Source organism: Erpetoichthys calabaricus, chromosome 4, assembly GCF_900747795.2.
Source record: "Erpetoichthys calabaricus chromosome 4, fErpCal1.3, whole genome shotgun sequence".
NCBI lineage: Eukaryota > Metazoa > Chordata > Cladistia > Polypteriformes > Polypteridae > Erpetoichthys > Erpetoichthys calabaricus.
In genome coordinates this window covers 137,965,914-137,982,791 of record NC_041397.2, presented here as the reverse complement: position 1 = coordinate 137,982,791, position 16,878 = coordinate 137,965,914, and the positions used below count along the sequence as shown (strand labels likewise).

Here is a 16,878-nt window from a genome sequence, read left to right as displayed (position 1 = left end):
GCTGTACCCCATAAATACTTGAGTACGCAACGAATATTGACACACGATCTGTACGTGAATACTATTCTGTATACAATCAAATCATTTGTCTAATAAATCAGTACTTACACACTGTAATGTACATACAAATGTTGTGGCAGACGGCCAGGGCCCTTACCTGGCTGGGATGCCTTTAAAATGGAAGGACCGGGAGAGTGAACTTGCACAAGGCATTATCTCCCCTGGAGCGTTAGATAGCAACATGGGAGTTGGAGTTGTGCCACAGCCCTGTTGGGCTCCATGGGTGCCACCAGGGGGTGCTACAGGGATTGCAGATCCCTTCTAAGTCGGGCTTCTGCCCCAACCAGAAGTGCTTCCTGATCATGCCAAAGGACCACTGGAAGTACTCCCAGATTCAGGGTAAAAGGAGCCCACTGCACCAGGAGTCAGGAGGAAGGGAGACGAAGCTTGCCAGAAAGAGTGGAGGCAAAAAGAGAGAAAGAGAAAGAGAGAAGAAAAGAAAGTGCCGTGTGCTGTGTCAAAGTGCTGTTTGTGCTTGGTGTACTGTGTGAGCAGGTGGGATACAAGGGAAAGTGTTTCCCACAAGAAAAAAAAAAGTAAAAATGTGTGCTGAACTTGTGTCCTGCATCTGTTTGTGTCATGTGTGGCAACTAGTGAGCCCCCTGCAGGCCACAAGGTACAAATGCTGACTATATTGGACAGACATGAACAGGATCCCTTTAACAGGGCACAGGCTCATTTTTTGCTGGGTGTTCAGGTACTTATTACTGAAATAAAAGTATAATATAACATTTCGATGTATGTGTTCAGTAAGGAAATTATCACTTTGCCCTTGTTCATAGTCTTACCTTACGCTATGCAGACAATTGCAGGGTTTTTTTTTGTATTTAGGAAAATACCCACACACATGTACTGTATACAAAGTACCTGTATTTTTGAAATTCCTTACCACCATATACAATATAATTGAGATCCTGAACACAAATATGCCTGATATATTTCTCACTCTAGTGACTTACTCTCTAAGTCTTCTTGGCAGACCTTCTGCACTATTTGAATAAACTCATTGTTACCCAACCATTAATTTTCAGTAGGATATTTCTTCCTCCTTCAGCTACTTAGCTTTTCTGCCAAGCTTCTTCTGTGCAAATGAAACAAATTGAAACATTCACACATTAGTGCTTCTACACAAGGGAGGCCATGTTTCACTTCATGCAGTTTTTTCCAAACACTAATATCCCTCATGTATTTTCTTTCAGGAACATGAACAGATGAGCTATTCCTCCACCAGATCTAAGGTTCCCAGCGTCATCATTACTGGCCTGAAACCCTCTACCCAATATGTTTTTCACATTCGCAGCAGGACCTTGACTGGTTATGGGAGTTACAGTCCTAAATTTGAATATGAAACAGGAGATGAAAGTAAGTGACTTCTGGACTTCACTCTTCTGACTCTTAACTAACCTTCATCTCCATGCTGAGAGCTGTTAAAAGACTCTGGCTTATCAGCTTCAATTTCTTTTTGCAGTGCTGACTAGAGCAGCTAGCAACTGTTGATAGATTCTAATTTCTGCCTTCTGTGTTCTCATCTAATATCTAACTGTTGTCTACTGTTGAGTGTCTCTGGTTTCTATACTATGTGAACTGGAGAAGACATTCTTGACCAGGTCACAAACTCAAATGAAACCAAAGAGATCACATCATAATAAAAAAAGAAAATAAAATATGTAAAAGAACAACAAAAGAAAAAGATAGTACGGAGCGGCTAGTAGTGACCATGAAAGAAATGGGTTTTCTGGGGGACAAAATAAACGTATGTGCCACTCTCAGCCTTACTGAACAATAAGTTAACCCACCTAGCTGGTAGGGGGGCTGACATATGTCAATTAGGTTTCCATTTTAGCTTCTTATGAATTCTCTTCTTTTTCAAGCTTCTGTTCCTCACACCAGGCATGCCCTTGTCAATGTCAATCCTCCAACTCATCAATATTGTAGTTGGAAGGGGTTTGTAAATCTCCCTTCAGAAATGACTTCTGGGGAAGGTCTGGGAATTATTTCAAGGGTCAAGAGTGTCTCAGAAAACACCTAGCACCATCCTGCTAGAACTCCCTGTAATGGCCACAGGTACAGTAGCTGTGAAACTCTGGTCCTTAATTCTCTCTTAAAGTACCAGAGCAAACCAGGTCATCTGGGTATTACACAAGGTGGCAGATGGTAAGGTATAGGCTAATGGGCTTCCCTTGTGCCACTAGTCTGCTTTTTGAAGCTCTTGGTATTACTTCCACTTTTCCCTGTACATATTTGTTTTGTTTTTTTTAAATGTTTTATTTCCTGGGGTTCTAATATTACATTTGGATCCTAGGATCCCTTCTTGTTGCAACGGAGCAACATTCAAAGTAGAAAAATGGTGTGGGGCCTTTAAAACATCCACAAAATGAGACAGGGTCCATACCTAGCCCACCTAAAATAGAGATTACCTTAGGCAGTCTCAACTTCCAACTCCACAGGAAGGCTTAGGGCCTGTCCAGGCCCCGGAAATAGAGAACAGGTGTTTATAGTTCAAATAACTTTAAATGTCCCAAAATACATTAAAAAAGTCTCTCAAGGTGCTCTGGCTGGAGAATCAAGTCCACAAAGAAGCTTTATAAAAGAATAATTTATTTATATACTCCAAAGAAACACAAATCACGGGGAAAAAATGAAAAATCAAGACCAAAGGATTTGCCTAAAAATACAATCCAATGCGAAAAAGTCTAAATCCAAGAAGCTAGATAAATCAATACTTACAGTAAACAAAGCACAATTTAAACATTAATGAACTATTGAAGGACCTACTCTCCGCTTCAGAACATAAAGGCTTGAGTGTCGTACTTCAGCAAGGACATCAGGGTGGCACCTCACCTTGGAGTTCTACCTACAAAACACAAGGAGCACAAGATAACAAAATGAAATACATAGAGGATAGGTAATAAATAAACAGAACAAAATTAACAAAAATACATAATTACAATAAATGTACAAAAACAAGACAGAAAAAAGGAAAATAAACATAAGCCATGAGACAAATCCTCGTTGTAACATAATGCCTGTCATGGGTCCCATAATTCCACCAGGGAAATCATCAGAAGAGCAATTACTGTTCTGCATCACTTCAATTGTGCTGCAGTTACAGTCCCTACCAGTGTGTCATTTATAACCGTCAATGGTTGACATGCAATTGATCCTGTTTTGTTGTTTTTACCAAGCTTGATTTCCAGTATGAAAGGAAATAGACAAGTGAACATCTTTGCCAACATCTTTTTTTGGTTTCAGTTCATTCATATTCTTAGTCTTCTCTTTGGTGACAGCAACTATGAATACTGGTGCAGAGAGAGTGCAGGGTCCTCCCTTTGAGTCCCTATATATTATTCTATACAAGAGTTTTATACAGTATGTACATAGATGCTACAACTTCCTATTACAAAGACTGGATTATTTTTAGGTGGTAAGAAAAGAGTTTCACACATTTGCCATCCATTTGGCTGTTTCAGCTTACCGGGCAAGTAAACAACCAATTAAAAAAAAAACTCCTTGTGTTTCTTCCAGCATCAGATATTGCTGCTGATCAAGGACAAGTTCTGGTTATTGCTACAGCTGCTGTTGGGGGCTTCACCTTACTGGTGATTCTCACTCTCTTCTTCCTCATAACAGGAAGGTAAGATAAAGAAGGTCAGTTGGCATCTGCCTGGTATTATTTATTTTTATTGACTACTTGTCTTTTAACATTTTATTAATGCGTATCAATAAATATTTCATTAATTCATTTTCATAACAGCATATTGTTGATGACATTATAAAGAACAGAATCATAAAATGACAGGAACATGCACACAATGTGTATGCAATCTGTTGTAGAGTACACAAAAACATCAGTTTGAACATTACTGCCTATAATAGGCCATGGGCAATCATTTTATATATTTATATGGAATCTTCCAAAAGGAAAAGAAATTTTTAAGGAAGCCAAATCCAATAATAGTAAATATATATATATATATATATATATATATATATATATATATATATATATATATATATATATATATACACAGTTAGGTCCATAAATATTTGGACAGAGACAACTTTTTTCTAATTTTGGTTCTGTACATTACCACAATGAATTTTAAATGAAACAACTCAGATGCAGTTGAAGTGCAGACTTTCAGCTTTAATTCAGTGGGGTGAAAAAAACGATTGCATAAAAATGTGAGGCAACTAAAGCATTTTTTTCAACACAATCCCTTCATTTCAGGGGCTCAAAAGTAATTGGACAATTGACTTAAAGGCTGTTTCATGGGCAGGTGTGGGCAAGTCCGTCGTTATGTCATTATCAATTAAGCAGATAAAAGGCCTGGAGTTGATTTGAGGTGTGGTGCTTGATTGTGGAAGATTTTGCTGTGAACAGACAACATGCGGTCAAAGGAGCTCTCCATGCAGGTGAAAGAAGCCATCCTTAAGCTGCGAAAACAGAAAAAACCCATCTGAGAAATTGCTACAATATTACGAGTGGCAAAATGTACAGTTTGGTACATCTTGAGAAAGAAAGCAAGCACTGGTGAACTCAGCAATGCAAAAAGACCTGGACGTACACGGAAAACAACAGTGGTGGATGATCGCAGAATCATTTCCATGGTGAAGAGAAGCCCCTTCACAACAGCCAACCAAGTGAACAATACTCTCCAGGGGGTAGGCGTATCGATATCCAAGTCTACCATAAAGAGAAGACTGCATGAAAGTAAATACAGAGGGTGCACTGCAAGGTGCAAGCCACTCATAAGCTTCAAGAATAGAAAGGCTAGATTGGACTTTGCTAAAGAACATCTAAAAAAGCCAGCACAGTTCTGGAAAAACATTCTTTGGACAGATGAAACCAAGATCAACCTCTATCAGAATGATGGCAAAAAAAAAAGTATGGAGAAGGCATGGAACAGCTCATTATCCAAAGCATACCACATCATCTATAAAACATGGTGGAGGCAATGTGATGGCTTGGGCATGCATTGGCTGCCAGTGGCATTGGGACACTAGTGTTTATTGATGTTGTGACACAGGACAGAAGCAGCTGAATGACTTCTGAGGTGTTCAGAGACATACTGTCTGCTCAAATCCAGCTAAATGCAGTCAAATTGATTGGGCGGCGTTTCATGATACAGATGGACAATGGCCCAAAACATACAGCCAAAGCAACCCAATAGTTTATTAAAGCAAAGAAGTGGAAAATTCTTGAATGGCCAAGTCAGTCACCTGATTTTAACCCAATTGAGCATGCATTTCACTTGTTGAAGACTAAACTTCAGACAGAAAGGCCCACAAACAAACAGCAACTGAAAGCTGCTGCAGTAAAGGCCTGGCAGAGCATTAAAAAGGAGGAAACCCAGCATGTGGTGATGTCTATGAGTTCAAGACTTCAGGCTGTCATTGCCAGCAAAGGGTTTTCAACCTACTATTAGAAATGAAAATTTTATTTCCAGTTATTTAATTTGTCCAATTACTTTTGAGCCCCAGAAATGAAGGGATTATGTTTGGTTGCCTCACATTTTTATGCAATTGTTTTGTTCACCCCACTGAATTAAAGCTGAAAGTCTGCACTTCAACTGCATCTGAGTTGTTTCATTTAAAATTCATTGTGGTAATGTACAGAACCAAAATTAGAAAAAAGTTGACTCTGTCCAAATATAGTCTTAGTAGTTGGCAGCACCCTCTACCAAAAACTTGTTCCTACAGCCCTGCATGTAGATGGATCTTTTGGGAAAGGAACAAGGCAATGCTACAAAGAAGTAGTTTGCCAGCTTTATTTTTAAGAGTACACATGCCCATTTGAAATGGAGATATAGTTGGTTTCCATTTATATTTAATCAGCTTCTACCTTGTTCTATGTGTGTTTTAACAAATCTGTATTTATTGTACCAGTTTTGTATTATGTAATCGGTATACTATATATCTGTATTTTGACTGAGAATTGTTCACAGCGTTACGCACGTGCATTCAGTGAAGTGCACTATACGAAAAATAAGTTGTATTGAAATACACAGAAAAGCACCCACCACCACCACCAATTAGAATACCTATGAGACCAAAAGTAAGAGTGTAAACCTTTCCAACAGAAAGAAGCCTATAAGGTTGCAGAAAAACACAGTTGCAAAACACCTAATGACACAAAAAATTGACTGTGGCAGCGGGTGTCTTTAAATTGCCCTCTGGTAACTGCGACTGTAGTGACAACAGCACCTGAGGGTTGTAAATTAATTGGAAACGTTACCCTTCTAATAAATAAAAAGGACAAAAGCAAGAAAGCAAATGTACAAAATAAAATGTAAAAGGAAAAAAAGCAAATAGCATGGAATAATGACAACCAGAAGAAAAAATATAAAGTGATTTAAAACAGTAAAAGTCCTAACACAGTCTTTGCCCATCTCTCTTTCCAACTCAAAGTTCAAGAAGAATATAGTTCCTGTGGTCTTTTTCATTCAAGCCTTGAATTACTTTAGCATCAGTGGTGAGTCTGTAAACTTTTGGGTCCACCAAGCCAGTACACCCCTGAACCTTAATTTGAGTAGCCTGACTTTAAAGGATAGCATGCTCCAATTTCTTCTACTCTTGTGCTTGTACTGTAGCCTAATTGAAACAAACCACATTCCTCCTCGTATTGCCCCCAAATCCCAGAACTTAAAAGGGAACTTGATATGTTCTTTGTTGGGCCTATGTCCTTCACTCTACTCGCCACAAAGTTCCTTGACCTCCTGCCAGGACTTCCTCATTTCAATCTCTCTCCATTTCTCTCTCTATAAAGTCAGGAATTTGTGAAGTCACCTGCCCTCTTGCATCCTGCAGAAACAATATCTTGTTTCCTCCATGGTCATTCTTTACAGTGTCCTTTCCTAGTGCCTCTGTTGTTTACTGTACTAGAACATTCAGTGCATACACATGGCTTATTGACACCATGCAACCCACAGCATCCCTACATCCCACCTCAATGTACCCTTCTTCTTATGCTGCTATGGCATGTCAATGTATGCCTCTAATGCATAGCTCTATTATTTACAGCCTTTAGGGCCCTGTGTCATTTCTGTGCCATCTTTTGTCTAGCTGGAAATTGATCAGTATATGTATTGTATAAAAGACATCAATGGAAGGTTAGCTGTTGCCTTGAGTTTTATTGTGGCAGAATAGCCTGCAGACCCCTATATCCCTGCATCAATATAGCAGGGTCAAAAATTGAATGAATAGTGTGTTCATAGTTATTACAATCATTAAAAATTCAACTGCAAATCAAGGGAAAATGAGAATTCAAATGAATCAATTACCACATTAAACACAGAGGACCAAATACAGGGCAGAAAGTACAGACGGAATAAGAGAGAACTAATAGTAGTGACAGAGGTACCTTACAGGACTGGATTTCTGGCTTCTTATCAGGCCAGAGGCAAAGAGTACAGATGAGATGCATATTTCATATGAGACAAGTCATCACTGGAGCTCTTCAGGCATATCTCTTCAGAAGGTGACTTTTCCTTATGTACAGTATATAAATCATATCGATAGTGAAGTTTGCAGATGATAGTTAACATTGGAAAGACTGCAAAACCTGTTCTAGAAGTACTAGACAGTCTTCAAAAACGGTGCAAATGCAGTTTAATGGAGAAAAGTGCAAAGTGTTACATGCATGCCAAAGGAACATTAATTATTCAGTAACCAAAACATAGTTGAGCTACAGGAAGCAAACTCTAACAAGAATTTAGGGATTTATGTAGACACATTATTCTACAGAGCTCCATAACATTCTCATCAAAAGAAGAAAGTAAAAATTTAGCTTATATTGTAAAAACTGCTGGAAATAATTCAGGGGATACTAGGTTGAGTCTGTGCAATGCACTAGTAAAGACTTAATGAACTACTGTGTCCAAGTTTCCTACTGGGGACAAATATGTGCTAGCTAGCTGTCTGTCTGTCTGTTGTGACCATCACACTACAAAAAGAAGTTAAACAGGACCCAGCACAGTAAGAACATCAAGTCCTCAAAATAACTAAAGGTAAAATGACATAACATTATCAAACCAGCTCAATTTAACTGACATAGCCCAACCTTGAATGGATGCCAGTCCATTGCATGACCCACTCATCCATACATTCACATAGGGATCTAAACTGGTAATCAGAAGGTTGCTGGTTCAAATCCCTTAAATGTCAGAAGTGACTCTATTTTGTTGGGGCCCTGAGCAATGCCCTTAACCTGCAATTGCTTTGTCCTGGGTATGACATAAATCTGCATCCAGCCCTGCAAGTAGGCTCTCCAACCTGCAGGGAAAAACCTGGGGGTTGGTGGCAGAAATGGAACTCCAGCCACCATAAAAAAAAAACCTCATGCTGTTCCATTCCACCTGAACTAGTGTGGTGCTGAGTTGTCACCTGTTGCATGGCTGCACTCGGGTCTTAATCTGGGATCCTGAGTTGATTTGTCATGTTGTGGGTGCAGCAATGTGCTGTATCAGTGCATGCTCCTAACAACCAACCAACATAGGGTCAATTTAGAATTACCCACTAATCTAACATACACGTGTGTTAGGAATTTTGGAGGAAAATTAGAGTACCCGGGAAAATAACATGTCTAGGCACAATAAGATAATGTAAACTGAATACATAAAATGGCAGAGCAGAAGTTTTAAACCCAGGAAACTGAGTCCAAGAGGCAGCTGGATCTATGTGCCACAGTGCTACCCAAAACAATTTATAAGAAATTCAATGAGGACTTGCTGTCTGCTGTCTAGGAAAATCAAATTACTTATTGATTAACAAAAATGCACAAGAAGCCATGTGGCTGACTGATCATCTTTTATTTCAATAAAATATGTTAGCAAAAATAAATGAGCTCATCTAATTTCTGTCTTTAAAAATGATTAGCAAACTTTAAATAACTAGCAAGCAAGGATATAAAAAACAAAGCACATGCATGCTGTCTTTGGCACACTCTGTTCACACCACACTTACTCTTTGCCTAACCAATGAATTGTCACCACCTGACCTCTTCTGCATGTGTTTGTATAATAAGTATGTAACATTTATTTTTCAAAAGTCAGTATGTTTATTAGCACTGTGAAATTAAAAGAAAAACAAGATTACTGGTTCACTGATCATTGAAACAGTGAATGGGCCAGATAGCTTAACATGTTTCACAGGCAAATGATTATGAAAGAGAAGACAAACAACTAACTATCTAATATCTAATATGCTGCAGACAGTCAGCATGGGTTTAGACAAGGAAGATTGTGTTTTTGTAATGTTGTGGAATTCAATGAGGTGGCATGAGAAATATCTAATTCTAGTACAGCAAACAATATCACATTATATATCAAGTTTATGAAAATATAACACCTTATGAAAGGCTAGTTATTTAATTGCAACTGGAAGCAATTTAGGAAACAGCCAGCTAATGAGAGTAGAATTAGCTTAAAGACAGAAACCACATTAAACACAGGTTGTTTTTATTTTTTTAGAATTTGTTATGGTCACAATCTATGCTTCACAAAGGTCCAAGCTGGGGCCACTGCATTTGTCAATTTTTAAAAAATGACTTAAATAAAAAAGAACAATGGTGACTTACCTGAAAGCACTGTAGCACTAAGAGCATTGTAAACTCCATCCTATGATTAATTCTTTGTTTACATGTGCTTTCCATTGTAATTAAAGTAGCGCTTTAAATCCTTCATAATAAACTGTATGTGCTTCCTGACCCACTTGTTAATCACTAAGTTCTTCTTAAATTCGTTACCTCTTGCATCAGTCTTAGCACCAGGCAAAGGTTGCAAGACAGATAACATTAAATTCATGTCATGACAATACTCTTGAAATTAAGAATAGCAACATTAAAACTTGACCAGGTGCCATTTTCATATATACTTGTTGATACGTGTCACTAAACCACAGATTTCAGTTGAAAAAACAATACAACCTATGGAAAATGAGCTTCCGCTGTTTTCGTAATTCATTGGGTCACATCACATTTTCACCTCATTCTTGCAGCACTGATGATAATTCTGTGTGCATTGCTGTATAACATTGCTATTAGAGCAGACATGTCCATGACTAAAGAAGAGGAGGAAGACGAGGATGAGAAAGATGAGATGGTGCTGTAATTGTCAGAATTCCTGATGTTGGAGTATAAGGTGTATACCAGGCTAATGTAGAATCTAGACATGCCATTATGCTTATTTCATACTATCTGAAATACTCAGCATTGCCCGGGAGGAAAATACAGTGTTTTTTTAAAATTATTTGAGAAAATTGTAGTTAAAAAAACGCAACTTTAAAAATAAAAATAAATTAAACAATGAAGACTCACTAATGTGCTTCTCTTGTGGTCTTGTATGTATGTATCATCCAGTTGACACTCGGAACAGGCCAACTCTATTTAATTTTAAAAGCAACAGGGGCGTGGTAGTGCTCAAACATAAAAAATGCTGGCAGTCACCTCCATTTCGCCCTCTGGTGGTCGTTCCAAGTGTCAACTGGATGATAACATGCATACAAGACCATAAGATCACCCCCCACCCTACCCAGAAGGGGGTGGGTTAGGGTTGATTTCACCCTACAGTATTTTTAGTCAACCAATGAGAAACATGTGTACCATGTTTCATGAAAATCGCTCCAGCCGTTCGGAAGTTAGGCTGGAACATTCATACATACATACACACATACATTGACATTTATATATATAGATTACGATGGCCAGCTTTATTTCGTCCCACCAATGAATCAAAAAACATACCATTTTTTTTAATTGGCTTCTGATGCTTTTTGCTAAAATGAAGAATTTTGATGATAAAATTGCAATTTTCATAGAGAAATAAAGACCATATTATTGGCAAACTTTGGGACTGCAAACAGAGAGCTGTGGCAAGCCATCTATTTAAATTAGATGCTCTGTAATTGTAATTGCAAATTATGGAATTGGTTGGAGAAAACCCCTGTAGCTACTGCAGCTCTCCACAATTCAAGTCGAGTAGGAAGGGCAATGTCAAGTAGGATGGGATATACTTGACAGGTAGGATGAAGTTTTCAAAATAAAAGTTTGTCACAGATTAAGTTGTCAGAATAAAAGTTTGGCATGAATACTTTGACGTTTTCACAGTTTATGCTAAATATAATAGGGAAAACATACAATTTAAATACAGTTAAACTGAACTGACAGGATACAGTGCAAAAAGAGTTAAGCCACGTTCCCAAAAGACAGACCTAGACCAAGAACAGCCAGCCTAAGAGCATGTTGATTTCATGCTGTTATTTTTTAAACTTCACTTCATGCTGAGAGTTTTTCAGTGTCCATTGCATGCTGCAGTTAACTTTTAATGACTATTTCAAGTGCAATCTCTTGTGTCTAGTTTACGTGCTCAGATGTTATTATTAAATTCATGCCATCAAAAAACCCCCAATAGCGTCTGCACGCAGTGATCGCAGGCGTGTTCCATTCAAGAGCACTGAGTTTGCTTCCCAGTCCATCAGTTTTCATTTCATATTCTGGATTTATAATGTGAATTTTTCACTTCAAATTCTGCACTTTATTGTCATTTTTCAGGCCATCATATTTTCATCATTCATGATCTCAACATTTAGTGTTCATTTCATGCCTTCACTTTCTTTTCATTCAGCCTTGTCACTTTCTATTCTTTATTTCACTCTCAGCATCTCTAACCTTCATTTCAGGTTGTCACTGATCTTGCCTAAAAAGAATGCAGTGACATCCACCTTTTTATTCTTATTGCTTGCTTTGTGGCTCACATCACCTACCAATTAATTGTATCATTTATGTCTCCAGTACACCATGTTGTTGGAATATCCAGTAGTCCTGGTATGTGCAAGCAATCAACATCCCAGTACACTACTGTTTTGCTTTCATCTTGAAGATGCAGTACACTTAGCAGACACTGCTTTGAAATTAATTAGCTGACAGTTGAAATGCAGGCCATCCTTCTCATTTAAAGGAGAACAGCATTTGAATTACTTGACTGATTTGTACCATCAGCCTGAGCTGCCAGGTGGCCAAAACATCTGGTTTGTCATTCTATTTTTTACACATTAATCAATAGATCATACAAGAATAAAGACAAAAAACACAATAAATGTTCATTTATTTTAGCATACTTTTTGCACAGGTGAATTCTGGGCTGAGATTTCAAGCCAGAAGTTCTTAATTTGCATTAGGCAGCATGTGCAATGACAAGACATTTCCTATTCACTTTACATCATGACCAATCAGATGTTAACAGGCCATAAACCCCTCCTACTCAACACTTTGCTCCCTCCTACTCAACATTTGGCTCCTAGCTCCAGCGATACCCTTCTCCCAAAATTGGGCATGCCCACAATCTTTTGCTTCTACATTATAAATGTACATTTGGATTTAAATTTTGGGAACACATATCCAGTGTTCCACAGACACCACAAAGATCATTCACCATGGACAATGCTCTGAGGATTTGTAATTGTGCAACTAATAACTTCAGTAGAACTTATTTGTCAGGCAAGATTGTACCTTCTTTGCACTAGATTGGTTAACTGAACATTTTTATAATAGATGTTTACTGTAGTTTATTTAAAATGTTGAGTTACATAATACACAATGTACACTGTTGAACAAGGGAGGTCACCAATAAGTTGTACAATGCATTATGTGACCTCATGTTAAACACTGTTTACAGTTTTACTCCCTGTAATGCAATAAAGATAAATCATCATTACAGAAGTCCAGAAGAGTTTCTAGACTAATGCCAGGAATGAGCTGCTAGAAAAGATTTTTTTCTTAAGGGAGTCTGTAAGGCCACTGTTTTCCATAATCCTGGCCAGGTTTAATCTGAAATTGCATGGTTGCTTAATGATACATTAAGGACTTTAGGATTTTTTTTCAAGAAATATAATTTTGTCCTCATGTGCTGTTATTCTGGTATATTAGTGTATTTTTAGCTCCCATTATGGGTTTGGGAAGCCTGTGGTAATCACTTGCTATAATATATCTTTTTTTTTTGCTTCAAAGATGTCAATGGTACATCAAAGCCAAGATGAAGTCAGAAGAGAAGAAAAGGAGCAACCTTGAAAATGGACACAGTAAGAGTGAATTTCTCTCTGTGGTATTTGTTTGATCAGTGAATAGTACCATACTGAAAAGCTGATAAGGCTAGCAAAAGATTAAAGAAATTGACCAGATAGAACAAAAGTAACTTAATGGAAACAGATGACGAATATGGAGAAAAATGGGACCCATATATTAACTAGGTGCACTGACAGGGTTAACAGTTCCTAACTGGAATGTGCTTTCTTGTAGTAATGCTCTTGCTTGCTTGAATTTTTGCTGAGAGGTAATCACATTTGGGTGATGCTCATGTAAAGTAAACACAAAAGCAAATGTTAGCCTTGATTCTGTAGCTTGTAGAGTGAGTGTGGGTGGCTTTTTTTCTGAAATGCTAAAAGCATTGGTGATTATTCTTTTGTTCTTTTAAATAATCAGTAAAACCTAGCTAACTGTGATTTACAGTACTGTACATAAGTTTTAGACCTCAGGCCTTATTCATCCTTGATATAGATCTCAAGCAATTTTTATCTTTTGTTTTCAGTACCATTTCCTGGTGTTAAAACTTATGTGGACCCTGATACATACGAAGACCCAAGCCAAGCGGTACATGACTTTGCCAAAGAGATTGACCCATCCTGGATACGCATTGAGAGAGTTATTGGTGCAGGTGTGTGCACTTGCTCATACTTTGCAATATCTTGCTGCATTCTGGTGTTGTTTCAGAAGCTTGGTCCACTTTTTATCTTGAAACATCAAAAACAGGTCTGACAGGGAATCACTTTTGTAAATTTAGAGTACCACCTACATGCAATGTAAGTGAGTTCCTAAGGGGAGATCACATTTCCTCAAAAATCTATATTTTATTAATGCCAAACACACATAATCCTGTGCAGCTTTGGTTCTTTTAAAATGAATTTTAAATTTAAATTTAAATTTTATTTTTAATTTATTATTTGCACATCATGATGTTACACTGTGGACCCTGAGCTTCGCAATTTCGTCTATCTGTATACTTGTATATGGCTGAGATGACAATAAAGTTCACTTTGACTTTGACTTCTTTGTGCATACCAATGAAATAGTGCAAAAGTTTCCTGTGCTAGTGTCTACAGTGCATGATGTCTAACAGTGAGAAGATTTGCCTGCTAAAAGACTAAGACTTCAGTAAATTTTAGTCTCATTATAACCTCTTTTGAGTAGATGTCTCTCAGTTATACATGTTCATGGTCTGTGACCGTTCAGGGCCAAAATTCAGAAATCAAAAGCTACACAGCAAAAACTTCAACCACCTTAGGTTCAACCCAAATGGTGTATGACTGTCAATATTTACCTGTAAACCTTAGAGACACCAAAGTCTTTTTCTGAAAGACACCAGAGCTCTCTGATGAATGACATGGCCAGAAAATTGTTTTTAGGAGCAGGATGAGATCATTCTCATTAAGATCAGGAAATTAATTCATGGCAGGTAAGCTAACTGAAGCTGAACACTTTAAATATAAAACTTGAATAAACCTTTATATATAAGGATTTCAAGATATTCCTATAAATCCTCATATGAATCTAAAGTCTGTATTTAATCTTATATTTTGAGTTTAAGTAAGACAAGAAATTGATGACATCATGTCTCTAATGTATTTAGTTGTTGTTAATCATTTTGTTAAAAATAAGAAGACATAAGATTGACAATTTAGTTATATTTTCAACAGACATAAATGATAGTCATCCAGTCACACAGCTTCCTGTACACATATTGTGATCTACATAAATATGTTTCTTTGCAAAAATATATCTTTAATTTTCTCATTAGTACATGAAATTGCCTGTTTCGAGTTTCTGTTGATCAATAAATATTTTACTATGTCTAGACAACAGACAGAGTAGAGTATTAAATGGCAGTACAAATATATTTTTTCTTAATTTGTAATTTAAAATCTTATAAAAAATATCTTGTTATTATAGCTAGTGAGGCATTGTTTTCAGCTACTGCCAGGGGCAACTGAACTTACTGAAACACTAGAAAAGAGATGTTACTTTCTCCAAAGCAGAATGAGCAACTTAACCCAAATAGTTTATAAATAATATTGAACGGAGTATCCACATATACTGGCCAAGTATTAAAATTAATGTTAACTTCTCTCTTAGCTGACACATTGGTGTCCATCACAGAGACCTTTTGTATTAATTTTTATGACAATAATTTGTATACCATTTTTAGCTCACAGCTGAAACAAAGTCTGTTTGTGAAGGGCAACAACACTGCAAAGTTGTTAAGTTTGGTAAGATTTGTTACTTCATTAGACAGAATTATGTTCTTTTTCCCAAATGTCTTTACCTGGATTTTTCTGTCTTGAAGGTGAATTTGGAGAGGTGTGCAGTGGCCGGTTGAGAACCCCAAGTAAACGGGAGATCCCTGTGGCCATCAAAACACTGAAAGGAGGCTATGTGGACAGACAACGAAGAGATTTCCTGAGAGAGGCCAGCATCATGGGCCAGTTTGATCACCCCAATATAATTCGTCTGGAGGGAGTAGTGACCAAAAGTAAGAAGAGGGGAAGGGCTGGAATTCTTCATGATATCTGTCTTTGTTCACTCTATTGTTTGGTAGGCTTTGTGTACATGAAAATACTTTGTACAGATTAATTGATAGAGTATCATCATGTAAATGCATTCAAGTAAGTACAATATAAATAGGTGTGCATGTACCCTGCGGTGGGCTGGCGCCCTGCCCGGGATTTGTTCCTGCCTTGCGCCCTGTGTTGGCTGGGTTTGGCTCCAGCAGACCCCCGTGTCAGGTTGGATAATGACTGACTGACTGACTGACTGACAATATAAATACCATAAAAAGGCTAATTAAATCATTTTCTTAGTTTGAGTTGAAAACTTTTCATGTTATTTAAGGATGACGCTATTCAATACAAAAAAAATCAATACTGTAATCTTTCCATTAATATATGTTTTTAATCTAATTGAATGAGCAAGCAATTTTTTTCAGTTTATTTAGACAAGTGTATAATAAAAATAATTTAATAAGTGTTCTAATATACGGTTTGGCCATCCTTGGATGCTGAATTTCATTAAATGGATCTGAAAATGTTATGCTATATTTCATGTGTTCTGTCAAAAGAAAAAGGAGGGTTTATTTGTTGATTTAAATATATTTGAAATAAAAAAAAACATTATCTCCATTTTTTTGCAGGATACACCAAAAACAATAATAAAAATGAAAAAGACGAGAAAAACAAAATATTAGCTTGAAAAAAAGGAACATAACAAACTAATTCATAACAACATTTTTGCCTTCCACTTAAAGCTAATGTGGTGGACACACAATTCTGTAGTGAGTTCAGAAATTGGATGAACTGATGGCTTTGGATCTGAACTCTTCTATTCTAACTAATTTGGTTTCTCTTCTCTCCTGGAACTATATCCCGAGATGGTTGCTGTTGGTTTAGCCTCTAGTTTCTTATAACCATGTAGTTGACTAACAGTGTTTGATGAATGAATGAATGAATGAATGAATGAATGAATGAATGAATAGACTCATGATTAACCAACATTATGAAAGAGATACTCTGTGCTTTGACTGGGGTGGTCAAAACTTTGTCACACAAAACTCAACATTTTTAAATTTTATTTTAGTAAACTAAATCATTTAAAATGGGAGTTAGAAAAACTGAACCCAATTTTCAAAAGACAAAACACAAACAAATAGTTGTCATAATCTGGTCTTTTATGTATCTACACAGGCAGGATGTAGTTTTGAAGACCAGACAATTCAG

General features: G+C 37.1%; 1 protein-coding gene across 3 annotated transcripts in view; it reads left to right on the top strand.

The window, feature by feature from the left end:
• Nucleotides 1–16,878, top strand: part of epha6 (eph receptor A6) — a 364,797-nt gene that overhangs the window by 314,374 nt on the left and 33,545 nt on the right. For 2 of the 3 annotated variants that reach the window (XM_051927201.1, XM_028799848.2), the window contains exons 7-11: nucleotides 1,260–1,422; nucleotides 3,586–3,694; nucleotides 13,064–13,134; nucleotides 13,641–13,766; nucleotides 15,453–15,638. In XM_051927201.1, the coding sequence (XP_051783161.1) occupies nucleotides 1,260–1,422; nucleotides 3,586–3,694; nucleotides 13,064–13,134; nucleotides 13,641–13,766; nucleotides 15,453–15,638 (655 nt within the window). Of the gene's footprint in view, nucleotides 1–1,259; nucleotides 1,423–3,585; nucleotides 3,709–13,063; nucleotides 13,135–13,640; nucleotides 13,767–15,452; nucleotides 15,639–16,878 lie in introns of those variants that run through there. The other variant, XM_051927202.1, reaches the window with a different exon arrangement.